The 17,819-nt window shown below is 34.9% G+C and overlaps 1 protein-coding gene across 1 annotated transcript in view; it reads right to left on the reverse strand.

The window, feature by feature from the left end:
- Nucleotides 1–465: 465 nt before the first annotated feature.
- LOC148947612 (uncharacterized) overlaps nucleotides 466–17,819 on the reverse strand; it is a 103,994-nt gene continuing 86,640 nt past the window's right edge. Inside the window, exons 8-10 of the mRNA XM_089095952.1 lie at nucleotides 9,010–9,109; nucleotides 3,724–3,818; nucleotides 466–654 (exon numbers count right to left, since the gene is read on the reverse strand). Of these exons, the coding sequence (XP_088952078.1) occupies nucleotides 466–654; nucleotides 3,724–3,818; nucleotides 9,010–9,106 (381 nt within the window). The 5' untranslated portion in view covers nucleotides 9,107–9,109. The remainder of the gene's footprint in view (nucleotides 655–3,723; nucleotides 3,819–9,009; nucleotides 9,110–17,819) is intronic.

Here is a 17,819-nt window from a genome sequence, read left to right on the forward strand (position 1 = left end):
ATTTCTGTCTTTCCCCTTTGTGTAGTTATATTCATTTTAGTGTCAATTGTGCTCTTTTATTTGTGGCTGTTTTTTTTTCACTGGTAATGATTTTTGGTTCTTTTTCCTTACATTGCTACATATTTTGTATTTGGCTGATAAAGCCCTAATTTGCTCTCTTATTGGTAGGGGCGTCGAGAAGGAGGCGGAGGCAATTGTGAATTTGTAAAAATACATTTTTTGGTATTCCCTAATTTCCCTATATACCTCCCTATATTTCCAAAATACCTTTTGCCCCCCCCCCCACCACTAGATTTCGAAAAATACATTTTTCCCCCTGCTCCTCTACATTTTCGAAAATTGAATGCATCTGCTAATCGAATTAAAAAATGGCTGAACTTGACTTGATCTAGCTGCCAAAGAAAATTATTTGTTTTGTTATGAGTTTCCCATTATATTTGGTTTGTGCATATATTAAAAAGTATTTTATCTACCTTCAGATTCATCTTCCTTTATTTCCACTACTTCAATCTTTTGCTGCTGCTGAGAGAGTAAACCAACTTCAGCATCTGTGTCATCTGTGTCAACATCATCTGTGGCCGCTTTCTTTGTAGTTACAGTTGGTTTTGCTTTTTTTTTAGGTTTCGCCTTCCCCTTTTTGCCTTGAATTCTTGCCTTATAATATAAAAATTGAATTTATTGACTTATATGCAGAAAAAGTGACCAAATGGAAAGATCATGGTAAATTTGAAATATAGGACCATAATAGCGAAGAACGCCAAATGCTAGATGGCGTCAATGTTTTTTCTAGGAAATGCAACTTTTGATTTCAACTGAGTCTGCAGTTTCACCGCTGCGACGATGCAGTGCTGAAAAAAACGTGTTGCATTTTCTGCAACACACCTGTCTTAGTGAACAGAAGGTAAGAGTAGAAACTGGCTCTAGTATCGATGAAAAAAACATTGACGCCATCTAGCATATGACGTTCTTTACAAATATCAGTATAAGATTAAGAAAAATTTATTTAATTGATATATTAGTAAATATAATGGTAAAGGTTAGGTAATTAGTAATAGTGTCTGATCTCAGTTTTTCACAGCAAACGACTACAAAACTCAAAGCTGCCACAAAACGCCAAACAATAGATAGCGTTGATTTTTGTTGACTCTAGCGCCACTTTTCATGCTTATGAGTTACCAATACTCTCTGGTCTGTAGCATATCAATGCACAGTGCCCGATCCATGGAAAGAGTTTTCCGATAAGTTAATATAAGATAATATAAATAATCATAAATTAATACCTTTAATAACCTCTTAATAAATTAATAACCTTTAAATAGTTTGAAGAACCAACAAAGAGGATCCTATATCAGAACTGGTAAAACATTAGAGAGGGGGAAACCTTAATTGATAGGAAAAACACCAATAAATGATTTCAATGAAAAAGATAGCACCGAATCCCCCTAAAATAGGAATTTTTTGGATGATTGGGCACACTCCCGAAAGCTCCCACCTTACATATGGGTCTAAGCTAACAAATAAATTTCATTCAATGAAGTAATTGCATTAATAAATTAAAAAGGTGTGTATTGATAATAAATTTATAATATTAATAATAGATTTTATTATTAATAAAATTCAATTATTTTATTATTAATTATAATAAAATATATTATATTTTAATATTAATAAAAAATGTATTATTAAAAAAATTAATAATAAGAATTGTGAGATTATACTTATATCTGATTCTTGTAGCCCTTGGGATGACTGGCTTCCATTCCAAAAGTACGCTTCTGGTTCCCTGACTCATTGAGAACTGACTACAGTCGCGTAAATTGGGCGAATTTTATATGTCTTTCCTGTATGTTGAAAAATACCTTTTTTGGTTTGTTTTTATTGGAAAACGCCCTTTTTGGTATTTTCATTAAATAATCAAAAATCTGACAAATTTCCCCCCTGGATTTTGAAAATTACGTTGTGCCCCACTAAATCTTCATGAATTGCCAGAGATTTGACAGTTATGGAGGCATATTCTTGAGATTTACAAAATATGGCAATGTTGGATTTCAAGGGCAATAGGAACTTGTATAGCAGCGTGTTTGATTAATAACAAATGCCAATGAACTAATGATCAGGTCAGCTTTTGACTGTTTTTGAATTTTTTTTTTTTTAGGAAAGTACTTGTTGATTTTTTGTCATTACTCCAACGCAACATTTAGTAACTATTTTCCCCAGCCTCCCATAGTACAATGAGGAGTCACCTTCCAAGAGAGAAAGACCAACAGATTCCTGTTGCCACTGGAAAGGATCTGATTCTTAATCCCACCCTAACGAACTATTTCCAGGTCACTTGTTGTAACTTAGGCAAAACAAACTTACTTCCTTACTTTTGGGCTGAGTATGATTTTCTTTGACTCCAAGTTTTGAAAACAAAAATTCGATGGTTTAAAGACATTTTTAAGTTGTACTAGGGTTGTTTTTCTTTAGTTTTAATTTATAAAAATATTTTAAGCTTATTTAAATCAGGATTTAACAAATGTATGGTCCTATAACACTTTCCTCTGGCCTCATATATGCGGTACATCATTTTTTTAACTTTTATTTGTTTCTTACATTTTTTTTATGCATTTGCCAAAGATCTGCAACCTTGCGGTGGGGAGATGGAGATGAGTTTTATGCTTCCGAAGAAGTTCCAAGCAGTTAATAAATCCGAAAGATTAGTGCTAAATCTATTCAAGAGTTTCAATCCCTATCCCAAAATTGTTTTTACTTCGGTTTTGATAGTTTTTTACTTGTCCTAAGTGAAGCCAGATGGACAGGAAGCGGACTAGAAAACTTGACGATGAATACACATTGGCTTTTAGTGGAGATCCTGCAACACACTACGCTGGAGTTGGAGTTTTGATGTCACCTAGTGCGTCAAAGGTAATGGTGAACTGGAACCCTATAAACGAACGTTTATTGGCGGTCCAATATATCTCAAACCACATCAAACTGACTATCATTGCCTGCTATGCTCCCACAAATGAAGCCGACGAAGATAAAAAGACAAATTCAATGAAACGTTACAAGCGGTTGTTAAAGATGTGCCCAGATGTGATGGTATCTGCGTTGTGGGCGACTTCAATGCTCAAGTTGGAGCAGACCGTAAGTATTGCCCAGACGCCATGGGCCCACATCGTATAGAAGTTATGATTGAAAACAGAACGTTTCTTGTAGACTACACGCTGAGCAACGACTTGATCATAGGTGGCACATTATTTGAGTATAAGTCAATCCACAAATACTCATAGGTGTCCCTAGATAGTCAGATAAATAACCATTTTAAAAAAAGTTCATTAATTTAAAAAAGTGAAAAACTGAAGAAAAACAAACAAACAAGGGATAAGGGCAGAAAAAATCTCGGGGACCCAGGCTCCCCAGGCCCCCTGGATACACCAGTGGTCAGTATCCACTACCTACTTTTTAGCAGAAGGATAGGCAAGTAGCATCTCGTTACTCATGGGGCAAATCAAATGGTGTATCTATCTTTCAGCTACTGAATTTTTCAACTCTTCTAAAATTAACCGGAATTCTTTGGGAGGAGGTTAATGTAAAGACTGTTATGTAAAAGATAATCAGCCTTCTTAATATTAGTGAACGGAATAACAAGCCCCACTAGTTCTTCCTCAAAGAAAGTGACTTGATGGAAGAAGCGAAAAGCGGTCAGGAGATTCCTAAAGATATAAGTTTCATACGTACTGTTGATTTTCTGTTGATTGAACGTTTGATATCTTGCGGAGGTCGACTCCTAGTAGCTCCGGCAATTTCATTGTAGTCGACTACAATTTCATTGGCTAGAAGAGATTAGAAAAAAAAAAAAATAATAACAAATACCAATTTAGGAAACATTTTTTTTTACCAATTTAGGAAACTGATCTTTTCTTTTGTTAATTTGATTCGGACTCGATGGAATAGGAAAAAAAAAAATTTTAAGGAGTAAAAAAAGAGAGCAAAAAGCAAATTTGCACCGAAAAGGGAGATAATCAAGAAAAAAAACTATAACTGTACCAAAGAAAAAGAAACAAAACTAAAAAACATAGAAAATCTCAAACTTAAAAATTGTAACAAAACTAGCTACATTTCGAATTTTAAACCGAAAATCAAACAGGATGTTTTTCACTATATCTCGTAATGTATGGCTCCCTTATACCTAAAACTTGTGTGGATACCACTTACATATTCAGGGATTTCTTACATAAACTGGGATACCACTTCCATATTCTCTTTACAGTAAAACTTAAATAGCACATAAAGGAATATACATCATTCCGTATATGAAGGGGGCTGCCCCTATCCCATTCTAATGCTGCATAATCAAATGTTGTAGAATCGATAATGCTATATAGGAGCATAGAATGCTTATTCTGGACACATAGTTAACTAGCAATATACTCGTATATTTAGCACATTTAAACATAGTTCCAGGTTTTTTTTAAGGCTTTATTCTTTTAAATTCTCTTTTATATTCTATTTAAAGAATCACTTTCTTTCTTTTTCTTGTTTATTGTAGTACAAATCTCTGTATATGTATAATATGCTTCACCAGAAAATTATCAACGCGCCAAAAGGAGGTAACCTGCCAATGACTTTTCTTTAGGTAATTTTGGATTATAGACTTTAAAGTGTAGACAAAGGGTCGTTTTTTCTGTATTGAAGATGGTGCAAGATTAAACCCATAGACAGAAACAAATTTCCTAGCCTATTAAAACCGAAATGTGGGAAATTTCTTTAATTATTATGTAAATCAGTGATGTCGAGGAGGATTTGATCATCAATTCAGTTGACCAGTGTCAATCATGATAATGATTATTCCCGATTGGTTGCAATAGTCCATTTCCAGGATCTTTTTTTTTCAGTTGGTATTTAAGAAAAGAGGACTGGATGCAGGGGTTGTCAAATGGAGGGGGAGCTCCCCCTCCCCCTCCCATTTTGAAAATAATTTTTTGAGGTATTTTCCTTGAAAAATACCTTTTTTGGTATTTTCAATGAATTTTTTTTTTTAACTGCCCCTCCCTAGATTTTGAAAAATATATCTTTTCCCCCTCCCCTAAATTTCCAAGAAGTGACGCTGCTGACAGGATTTGTAAGTTAAATTAAAAGTTCCATTAAAACTAAACTAGGGCAAGTCTGATGTTTCTTTTTTCAGACAATTTAACTTTAGTTATTTATACAAAGTTGAACAACATGTGCAGCTCTGGAAAACTTCCATTAAATAAAAATTTAGTCTTCTCAAGACATTTTTGTTTTACTTTTTTACTTCCCTGTGACTATTTTCTGAACAAATTTGAATTACAGACTTTGAAGGGCAGACAAGGGGATCTAGGTAAATTTGCAGGTGGCACAATAATTTAACTAGGATGAAAGTGGAAATGTCATTTGATGCCTTTTTTTATTCTCTTTCATAATACAATAATCGCTTCTGTCGCAAATTGCATCTTAAATCGTTAATTGGACCCGTTATGGAATGTGTGCCCAGAAGTGAAAAAAGCTAGACAACGCGCGAAGTTTCGGCTTCGCCTTTGGATTGCTTGTGATCGGCCCAAGCCTGGTGAACTATTTAAAATTAAGCAAAATTCGAAACGTCAGTTTAGATCTTCTTTGCGTCAAGCCCGCCTGAATGGTTTGGATGGCCCCTTGAATCAGAAGTCTTGGTCCAATGTAATTAATAGCAGCAAGTGTGTGCCTGCTACCATTTCGATTATCAAAATCAGTGATTTTGCTGCTCATTTTACTAGTGTTTTTTCTACATTTAATCATTCTATCCAGTCAATGTTTTCTTCCTTATTACATAATACTGTTCCCCGAGTTCTTTGGCAAGTCCATATATTGTCAATATATGGTTATATTGACCGTTCCTTTCACCGTTACTAGGAAAGGGTTGTCCAATTTTAGCTTGGTGTTTTTATTTTAAGGATTGGTTTTTATATTTTTATCAGTTTTATTCTGCACTGAGGACGGTCAAGCGGAGGTCTTGACCGAAATATTTGCATAATTTTTCAATTTTTTCACTAGCTCTTAATTGTCCTCCTTTTCTTCCTTTCTTCGCGATATTTTGTTTTATTTAGCCCAGTCGTTAGTTCCCGACAGTACCAATTACAGTGCCTGTTTCATGAGCAAGCTGTTCGAGTATGTCGTATTGCCTGAAGTTTTGACTAAATTTGATATTTCTGATTATCAAGTTGGGTTCAGAGCCTGTTTTTGGTTGTTCTCAAGCCCGTCATATACTTAGTCAGTCACTAGTCTCTACAAAAATGCAAAAAAGGCCACTTTATTTTTTTCTCGGTTGATATTTTGGGTGCCTTTGACAACGTTGTACATTTGCCAACGCTTCGCTGCTTAGTTAAAGCAGGAGTTAATTCTTCCATAGTAAAAGTTCTTCAATATTGGTATTCCAATTCGTTGGTTTGGTTAAAATGGATGTCTGATATATCCAAGCCTATTTCAGTAAAGAAAGGGGTCAGGCAAGGTGGTGTGTTGTCTCCATATATTTTTAAAACTGTGCGTGCGGACTGTTTGCGAATGCTGTCTCCTACTGTGTTTTAAGAAAATACTGCTGTTAGTCACATTGCCTATGCTGATGATATTCTGCTAGTTAGTCATAATAGGTCAGGCCTCATAAAGAACCTAAATGTTCTGATTAATGCTTTGAGTATGATTGGGCTTTCTGTAAATGCTTCAAAATGCGAATTTCTGTGTTTTAATACTTCTAACCCTGCTCCTTCTTTACATGTGGGTACAATTCTACTCAAGTGTGTCTCAAAGTTGAAATGACTTGGAATTACTTTTTCTGATACACTTTCGACTACATGCTCGTCTCTGGTTGCTAGTGCGCTGCAGTGCATTCCATTCTCATATGATATAATCTCGCCTAAGAGGGAGGTACAGCCGCCGAGGCTTATGTAAACTTTACCATAGTTTTTGTTCTCCTTCAATTCTTTTTCTTTCCGGTTTTTAGCCTCTAATGCACAAAAAAGACCGTCTTCAGCTAATGAGAGGCTATTTTAAATATTGTAAATTCCTGCTATATTTCCCAAGGTGGTACAGAAATCACAAGATTATTTCTTATTATGGACTTATCGACCCTCTAGTGCTACTTGACAACATCGCTAAGGATCTGAGGACCAATACTCCAAGGAAGATATGTGCCAGTGACCCCCTCACTTATTTTTTTCCAGATTAGTGATTCTATGTATATTGTTAAGTTATTTATGTTGTGTTTTCCTTATTATGTGGATAATATTATTTAGTTTTTTCTTCTTTTTTTTTACTCCGAAATTATTTTATATTGCGGGTTACAAATAAACTTACTTACTTACTTAACCACACAAAAGAGTTATCAACACTAGTTAAGTTATTGAAAAGTGGTTAAAAACATATCACTGGTTTATAAATAAGTTGTTCAAGAGTAATATTTTCCAAAATACAAATTCATAACAATTCATACCTCATTTATTAGGCATCTCAACTCAAACCGGTTTGCTACCGTTTCAAGTTTTCAAATGTCATCGAAAAAAATAGCGCTGAATTTTACGATTCGAAACTTTGCCGTCAACCATTCAGGGTAAATTCCAATTCAGGGTATATATTTGCACATTAGGGGGGGGGGGGCTAAAGCTCAAGGTAAATTTGCAATGGGTCATATAATATAACTAGGATGAACGTGAAAACATCATTTGATGCTTTTTTTATGCTCTTTCATAATTCATATAAAATACCTTCGGGGCCTCTTTAAGGGCTCAAGATGCAATTTGCGACAGAAGCGATTATTGTATTATAAAATAACATAAAAAAAGGCATCAAATGACATTTTCACTTTCATCCTAGCTAAATTATTGTGCCACCTGCAAATTTACTGGGATCTATGTCTCTGCGTTGGCAATGGTTCAAAATTAAACCAACATAAACAATAATATATTTTCAGGTCATCCTAACAGAGAAAACCCCTCCCAAGAGAATCGAAATGTTCGATAAGAAAACCAAAGGCTGTTTCGTAATAACAGAGAGACACACAAAAATTCATGACAAGTTACATATCAAGCATTATAATAGCCCAGTTTATAAGGTCAAATTACAAATAATATGTGTACCCTTTTGTTTCTGTCTTTCCCCTTTGTGTAGTTATATTCATTTTAGTGTCAATTGTGCTCTTTTATTTGTGACGGTTTTTTTTTTCACTTTTAATGATTTTTGGTTCTTTTTCCAAAAACATTTTAATACATATTTTGGTTTTAACCTTAACTTATATTTCCTGAACTTATCTTGTCTAAGACTAGTTTTATCTTTCTTTTTTCCATCACCCAAACACTACAGTGCAGAAAAAAAACTCACCAAAAAGCCTTCAAGATAATCTATTAATACAAACGGAACACATCAATTCACAGAGACCCCTAATTTTGTTTTCCAAAAAAAAAAAAAATTCTGAATGTATAAAATTTTCATTGCCTTCAAGGGCAGTGGAAGGTGGACACTGCCTACATTTATATCATGTTTTAAATAATAAATCACAGCTTTTGGTAATTTCATGTTTAAAATAATTTAATTAGTAACAAGAAATTTTGAACTCATCCTGGCATTCTAGATTATAAATTTATTTGTATCTGGTGTATATGTTGCTTTTTCTTTATATTGTTATATATTATGCATTTGGCTGATAAAGCCCTAATTTGCTCTCTTATTGGTAGGGGCGTAGAGAAGGAGGCGGAGGCAATTGTGAATTTTGTAAAAATACATTTTTTGGTATTCCCTAATTTCCCTATATACATCCCTATATTTCCAAAATACCTTTTGCCATCCCCACCACTAGATTTCTAAAAATACATTTTGCCCCCTGCTCCTCTACATTTCCGTAAATTGAATGCATTTGCTAATCGAATTAAAAATGGCCGAACTTGACTTGAACTAGCTGCCAAAGAAAAATTATTTGTTTTGTTATGAGTTTCCCATTATATTTGGCTTGTGCATAAATTAAAAAAGTATTTTATTTGCCTTCAAAGTCATCTTCATCTTCATCTGTGTCACCCAGTCGTCTTTGCCATATTCTTTGCCATATTTCTCCAATTTCATTCTCTTGCTTTTTACTCATTGTCTGAAACACAGAAAAAATGCTTGAACAAAAAATCAACAGATAAAAAAAACCTTTCACTTAGGAAAAGGAAGGGGGTTAAAATACCTGTAGACTAGACTAGAACTTTAAAAATGAGTTATTTAGGCTCCAATACCTGGATTCAAGCATTTTACGAATTATATATGCCTATAAATCCCCTGAATGCACATAGAAGGAGTCATTCTTTTATTCCTCTATGAAAAGGTCTTCTTATATATCTGGAATTGCCTCCGGGAGATATTCTGAATAGCATAAAAACTGTGGAAACAATTTGTAAACCTAGAAACAACAAAACATAGCTACTCCATGAGAATTAAAACCTATATTTATGAGTCATGCAGATAGAAATGTAGTTAGGAGGGTTGGTGGGTTAAAAGAATTCTCTAAATGTAAAAATTTCAGGAAATAAGCAGAAATTATGGGAGACTACAGACAAATCATAATATGCATGTGTACCACAAAGTTCACTGCATATAAGCATGAATCTAATTGCATGTTATCCCCTATACAAAAGCCCAACTTCCCTTCGGCCAAGGGTGTTTGTAGAATTTTGTCCACAGGGAGAGGGGTCCAAGCATTTTTTCAAAGAGAGGGGATAATGTCTAAAAAGTAGTATATTTCTCCCTAAAGTAGAAAAAAGGTTCTCAAAATTTATATATTTTGGTCTTCCAGAGGAAGGGGGGTTAGAGCGCCCCTTCCTTCCTCTATTATTATCGTTGTATACAAATAGCTTCTGTAATAATTTGCAGCTTTGCTTGTTCTAGCAAAAGAAAAAGCTAATTGTGATAGGTATCCAAGCAGAAAAGGAGAGTAATGCAATTTTTGAAAGTGGAGTAATGAAAAAAGGGGAGCAGTGAAATTTTAGGAAGTGGGTAGCTCATAACTATATTTTGATGTTGCACAACTATTTCTAAATTAATGCAACATCCCATGTGCAATTTTTATGACAATCAGTGTAAAAAATAATTTAATTGAATACATGAAATATAAACATTGCAAAGCAATGTTTTTCCTCTACTGCTGGATTTGAAAAAAAAAGAAAAAAAGAAACAAAAAGTCAATTTCGAGTCCAGCTGACAACCCATATTATAATGTTATCTTAGTAGATGACTAAGTCTGTCATGAAATACTGCACCAGCGATCATAAGGCAATTCAATAGAGCAAAACTCACCAATCTTTGCCAATCCTCACATCTTTGATCCAACACAAATATTAGAAACATTTTTATATGGTTTGATAAATGGGGCCAGTTTTACATTAACGTGACTAGCTTGATCCTTTGGTGGCCAGCCAGGAACTAATGATAGTTGTGCTTTCATTTGCTTCAATGATTATTATGTGCTATTTAAGAAACAGGACTAGTTGATTTCTGTACTCCACTAACAAATTCAAAGTCGGCCCTTATTGTGTTAGGGTTGATCAATCTCAGAGTTCTCTTATAATATTAGTCTTCTAGACCGATTTTAAGGAACATTAATCTTCCTATCCTTTTTTATGTGTAGGTAGGACTATTGACGCCTGTTAAGTCAAAGCTATTTTTTTTTTTTTTTGCTTTTTTAAACTTCTTGACATTAGATCACTACCTAGAAAGGTATCGGTAGCTATGGAAATAAGAGGTTGTGAGTATGGTTAGGATTTATTTTTAATAACTTCACTAGCACCACAAGTCTGGGCATAAGCTGAGATAATTATAAGAATTGTGAGATTATACTTATATCTGATTCTTGTAGCCCTTGGGGAGACTGGCTTCCATTCCAAAAGTACGCTTCTGGTTCCCTGACTCATTGAGAACTGACTACAGTGGCGTAAATTGGGCGAATTTTATATGTCTTTCCTGTATGTTGAAAAATACCTTTTTTGGGTTGTTTTTATTGGAAAACGCCCTTTTTGGTATTTTCATTAAATAATCAAAAATCTGACAAATTGCCCCCCTAGATTTTGAAAATTACGTTGTGCCCCACTAAATCTTCATGAATTGCCAGAGATTTGACAGTTATGGAGGCATATTCTTGAGATTTACAAAATATGGCAATGTTGGATTTCAAGGGCAATAGGAACTTGTGTAGCAGCGTGTTTGATTAATAACAAATGCCAATGAACTAATGATCAGGTCAGCTTTTGACTGTTTTTTAATTTTTTTTTTTTTAGGAAAGTACTTGTTGATTTTTTGTCATTACTCCAACGCAACATTTAGTAACTATTTTCCCCAGCCTCCCATAGTACAATGAGGAGTCACCTTCCAAGAGAGAAAGACCAACAGATTCCTGTTGCCACTGGAAAGGATCTGATTCTTAATCCCACCCTAACGAACTATTTCCAGGTCACTTGTTGTAACTTAGACAAAAAAAACTTACTTCCTTACTTTTGGACTGAGTATGATTTTCTTTGACTCCCAAGTTTTGAAAACAAAAATTCAATGGTTTAAAGACATTTTTAAGTTGTACTAGGATTGTTTTTCTTTAGTTTTGATTTATAAAAATATTTTAAGCTTATTTAAATCAGGATTTAACAAATGTATGGTCCTATAACACTTTCCTCTGGGCTCATATATGCGGTACATCATTTTTTTAACTTTTATTTGTTTCTTACATTTTTTTATGCATTTGCCAAAGATCTGCAACCTTGCGGTGGGGAGATGGAGATGAGTTTTATGCTTCAGAAGAAGTTCCAAGCAATTAATAAATCCAAAAGATTAGTGCTAAATCTATTCAAGAGTTTCAATCCCTATCCCAAAATTGTTTTTACTTCGGTTTTGATAGTTTTTTACTTGTCCTAAGTGAAGCCAGATGGACAGGAAGCAGACTAGAAAACTTGACGATGAATACACTTTGGCTTTTAGTGGAGACCCTGCAACACACTGCGCTGGAGTTGGAGTTTTGATGTCACCTAGTGCATCGAAGGCAATGGTGAACTGGAACCCTATAAACGAACGTTTATTGGCGGTCCGATATATCTCAAACCACATCAAACTGACCATCATTGCCTGCTATGCTCCCACAAATGAAACCAACGAAGATAAAAAGACAAATTCTATGAAACGTTACAAGCGGTTATCAAAGATGTGCCCAGACGTGATGATATCTGCGTTGTGGGCGACTTCAATACTCAAGTTGGAGCAGACCGTCAGTATTGCCCAGATGCCATGGGCCCACATCGTATAGAAGTTATGATTGAAAGCGGAACGTTTCTTCTAGACTACGCGCTGAGTAACAACTTGGTCATAGGCGGCACATTGTTTGAGCATAAGTCAATCCACAAATACTCATAGGTGTCCCTAGATGGTCAGATAAATAACCAAATCGACTACTTTCTAATTTAAAGACATTGGAAAAGCAGCTTATTTGACATAGGTGGTTTTCGAGGAGCTAACGTTAATTCAGACCATATATTGATGATGGCTGAAATACAAATTAAATTGAAAGCTAAAAAAAAGAAAGTGACCAGTACCTATAGGCAGTTTGACACCAACAAACTATAGAAACCAAAACTTACAAAAGGATTTCTGCATTTCTCTGAAAAAAAGAATTGAGGCCTTGAATCTAACAATCATGGTGTCGGATATATGGTTGATAATACGCCAAGGTAAGTCTTGGATATTAGAAAACAAAAAAGGGAGGAACGGATATTGGACGAAACCTGGAAATTCATTGAACAGCGCATGGAAACAGAGAGAGAGATATCCTGAATGCGTCAAGACCTGAAGATAAAGACCATCTGCAGCCCCGCTATAAAGAAGAGGATAAAGCTGTCAGAAAGAGTACAAGAAGAAATAAGCGAAACCAGATAGAAGAGAAAACAGCACTTGCCAAAGAGACTGTAAAGAAAGATGACTTCAAGATGGTTTACTGACTAAACAATGATATAGTTGAAGAAAAGAAGTGAAAAACTCATCACTTGTTAAACATGAAAACGGGAACGTAATTTCAGATCCCAAGAAAGAAGACTAAAGACGGGCATCCCATTTTGAAAATATACTTGATTGTCCCCCACCCCATAACCAAGAAACTACTAGATACTGTTTTTACAAAAAGACGTAAGTGCTTATCCTCCCAGCATTGTGGCGGTAGAAGCAGCTGTGAAAAAGCTTAAAAATGGCCGTGCATCGGGAGTTGATGGGATAACAGCAGAGGTGATAAAGACATCCCTTCGAGCCTGCTTAAATGTATGTACTGCTCTCCTAGTAGCAATTTGGAGCATGAAAAAGGTCTCCCGTGGTTGAACTATAGGCATTCTATTCAAACTGTTTAAGAAGGGAGATGCTCTTAGCTGTGACAACTGGAGGGGGATCAACCTGACTTCAGTGCCAAGTAAACTCTAGGCCTCTATTATACTGCAGCGTTTGAGAGCGGCCCTTGACTCACATCTAAGGGAAGAACAACATAGATTCCTGCCTGGTAAATCATGTTCTGACCTTATTTTTATCCTTAGACTTATGGTGGAAGAGTCAAGAGAATAGAATAAAAATCTGTATCTGCTCTTCATAGATTTTGAAAAAGTGTTTGACTCCATCAATTGCGATGTTTAATGAAAGATTTTGAAATTTTATGAAGTACCTAAAAAACGAAGTACCTAAAAAAACTAGACAGCAAATTTTGTGTCTGAACAGAAAATGGGAGACAATTCTTCAAGATTCTCTCTGAGGTGAAACAAGGATGTGTGTTATCCCTGTTCCTACTCACGTCCTAATGGAAGCATCAGGATTTGGCGCAAAAGTCAGTGGCCAGCAGCTCAAAGACTTAGACTTCGCAGACAACATAGTACTTCTAATAGAGGTGAAGCAACGTTTGCAACTGCTACTTGACACCATAGCATATAAGGCTAAGAAATTGGGACTAATAGTAAACGTTGGTAAATCAAAGATCATGGCCATATCAAACTCACCTTTGATCCTTAAATGCAATAGAAAAACAATTGAACAAGTCCAGGAGTTCAAATATCTCTGAATTTGGATTTTTAATACAAAATTTATAATTTTTATGGATGGCTCAAAAAAAAGAATCCAGGACTGCTTGTGGAGTCCGCTGCCCATCTTTATGTATAGCAGCTGTAGAAAGGCTCCAAAATGATGTGAGTATCATAACAGCTGAAATAGCTGCTATTAACATTGAATTGAAAACCATTATAAAGATGCCTAACCGTCCAAGAAACACCCCTCTTATAATTTGTTTGGACTCAAAATCAGCCCTTGCCTCAATATCACCAGAGAATTCAGACTACCCAGACTATGATATCTCCCCCACTCTTGTACTATCAAACCAACTACTTAAACAAGGTATATCCACCAAATTCCAATACATCCCAAGTCATATAGGTATTAAAGGAAACCACAAGGTAGATGAAATAGCTAAATCTGCCCTTTAGCTTGAAATAATATCCGGAAGGCCTATTCCAGTAAGAGATATAAACCATTGGCGCCTAAAAATTTATCTAGCAAACCAAAGCCCACCAAACCATTCTCCATTCAAATCCCAGAAAGACCCAAAGATGTACCACAGAAAAAGATCAAATGCTACAGGTCTTAACTGCCAAATTTATCACTTCCAAAACACAGCCACTCCAATGGTAACAAGCACTCTTTGCCACCTATGCCAAACCCACAACAAGACCATCAACTATGTTCTTTTTGGTTGCCCTGTGGTAACTCTCAACCATAAAAAAAGAATGGCTAACTTTATCTGCTATATTCAAGCGCCTTAAGCTAACCCCTAATATTAACCAACTAACACAAAGAAAACTCTCTTCGATTGATGATGCCAAATTGTTCAGAGCTGTCTTGAACTGCCTGAACATAGGTGGTTTCATCAATGATGCATAAATTCTATTATTAAATAATAATAGTCTAATTATTCTATTTGATTTCCAAGGATGTCCATGACATAATCAAACAATGGATATATCCAAAGCCTATAACTGAAGAAGAAGAAAAGCCAAAATAAAGATACAACAACCAAACAAATAGCCTAGACTTGGCTATTATGAATAGGCTAATCCAAATGACCTTAGTTGGAAGGTTTTACAGATTGACTTTAAAAAAAGACTGTTAACAAGAAATTAGTATAGAAAGGGTTAAGTTACTTAGGTTAATGTGGATGAGTGTACAGGGATGGGTGTACAGGCTAAAGTATGTCCCGAGAAGGTATTTTGATGTACCTCACCCTCAACTCCTGAAGTCTTTTGAAGTAGGCCTACCTCAACTTGTCTCTATTTAGAGGGCCCTGACCTTTAAAAATTTGTGTTAAAAAAGTGAAACCTTGAAAAATATATCTTCTGCTTAAATGAAGTAGAACAAAATTGTTTTCAGCTACACAACTTTGCTCAATCCCAACTTATAGGGTTTTAAAGGTAGGCTTTGCAAATACATTTCCTAAATTTTGAAAACAAAACATAGATATGGATTAAAATTCTATTCAAATAACAGAAATTGCATTTTCCGAACTAAAGCCAGAGAAAAGGAAACTAATAATCAAAAATTAAAGCAAAATGTTGTTTTATCAAAATTTCAATAGGTGTAGACCTGTTATGTAGACGATTACCTACATTAAAAGTCCCATAACAAAAATACCAGATTTTGAACTAGGACCTTGTATATGATTGTTCCTGAACTGCTCAAAGATTGATCCAGTCACCAATCCTTTCTGGGGCATATACACCCATGACTTTGGGCAAAAACCTATTGTTCTACTTCTTGTTTGGGTTTATGATGGAAAGACAGTGTGGTCTCGCCGCTATTTAGGAACCCTTGAGCTTCCCTGGTCCCTCCTCCTACTATAAAATTTCTCTGCCGCCTACATCAATCGTTTCTGGGGCATATACAACCATGACTGATTCCTTGTAATATATTTTCATAAAGCGAGCAACCACAGTTCTATTCATATACACCGTTCTATGTCATAATTTTCATAATTATGTATATCATTTAAACTATTACGACCTTAATAAAGTAATGGGTTGCATCAGTGCAGTACAGACTAATGATTCCTTCTAAAGTCTGGACGAAATGCTTAAGTCAGGTTAAAATTGGACAGCTCCCAGGACTTTCAGGTGAATGAAGGCTTTGTTCAAGCTTGGGGCTAATGGCATATGCTTTTTGAACTTTAGCAAGTGAAACTACTTTTACTCAATGTCGAAACTACTTTTAGTACCACCGGTAGCTGATACTGATGTGCGTTTTTGTATGCTACAAAATACTGTATACGTTTTTGTATACTTATTTATCATAGTATCATATGGAGTTTGACCAGTTCGGCTACATTTGAACACTGCTTACTAAAAAAGACCAGCAAAAAAAAAAAAAAAAAAAAAAAAAAAAAAAAAAAAAAAAAAAATTAGCGCCAGTTGTAGACTATCAAAAATTCAAAAGGGGAAATTGATTAATGGCTATAGAAAATAAACTACAGACGACTAGAACTTTCCAGATATCCTTAACCTTAATTCATAGATAGAGCACCACACATATAAGATTTTATATTTACATACACATATAGTCCCCCCCCTCGGTATTTCATTAGATATACTCAAAAATTACACTACTTCTTCACATCCAGCCGAAATTCTTTGATGTAATATTAAAAAGTACTAAATATGAATCATACAGACACAGCTACCGCTTAAAGCATATGCATGAGCAGTCGGGGCTGTCCAAAGAAATAAAACTAGACAACTCTAGACAGTCAAAAAATTATCTGGGAAAACTGATTAATGCCTATAGAAAATAAACTACAGACGATTTGAATTTCCCAGCTATCCTTAACCTTAATTCTTACATAAAGTGGCAAATACACAAGATTTCTTGTATATATAGGGTGGGGGTAAAATTTATTTCCGAAAAAAATGATTATTATATTTGGAAAGAGCATAAAACAGGCATCAAGTGGTATATTCACTTTATTCATAAGTCAATAATATGATTTGGTAAAAATTTACCCTTTTGGCTATCTTGGAAAGGGGATAGGTTAGGAAAATGAAACTTTCAGGGATGGGTCTATTGGCTAATATATGTCCCTGGAAGGTATTTTGAAGTACTTACCTCCACTCCTTCTCCCTCTAGGAGGTTCTGAAATTTGCATACATGACAGGTCTATACCTATTGAAATTTTGACAAAACAAAATTTTACCTTTTTATTTGTAAGTCAATAATATGATTTGGTAAATATTTACCGATGGGTCTACAGGCTAAAGTATGTCCTGGTTAGGTATTTTGGCAAATTTTTATCAAATTATATTATTGACTTATGAATAAAGTAAACATACCACTTGATGCCCTTTGTCTGCTCTTTCCAAATATAATAATCATTTTTGTCAGAAATGAATTTTACTCCTACCCCATATTTATCAATTCAGGGTATGTGTTTGCACATTGGGGAGGGGGGGGGGTAAATTTTATTTCTGATGTAAATGAGAGGCAAGTAAAGTTCCCCCCACCTCCCTAATGTACAAATATATACCCTGAATTGGTATATATAGAGGTTGGGGGTAAAATAAATTTCCAACAAAAATGATTATTATATTTGTAAAGATCATGAAAAAGGCATCATGTGATATATTCACTTTATTTGTAAGTCAATAATATGATTTGGTAAAAATTTACTGGTATTTTGAAGTATCTACCTCCACACCTCTCTCTAGAGGGTCCTAAAATTTGCCTACATGACAGGTCTACACCTATTGAAATTTTGATAAAAACAACATTTT

The sequence above is a fragment of the Artemia sp. Qi Xiang Cuo genome, chromosome 10 (genome assembly GCF_049724085.1).
Source record: "Artemia sp. Qi Xiang Cuo chromosome 10, ASM4972408v1, whole genome shotgun sequence".
In the NCBI taxonomy this organism is placed as follows: Eukaryota; Metazoa; Arthropoda; class Branchiopoda; order Anostraca; family Artemiidae; genus Artemia; species Artemia sp. Qi Xiang Cuo.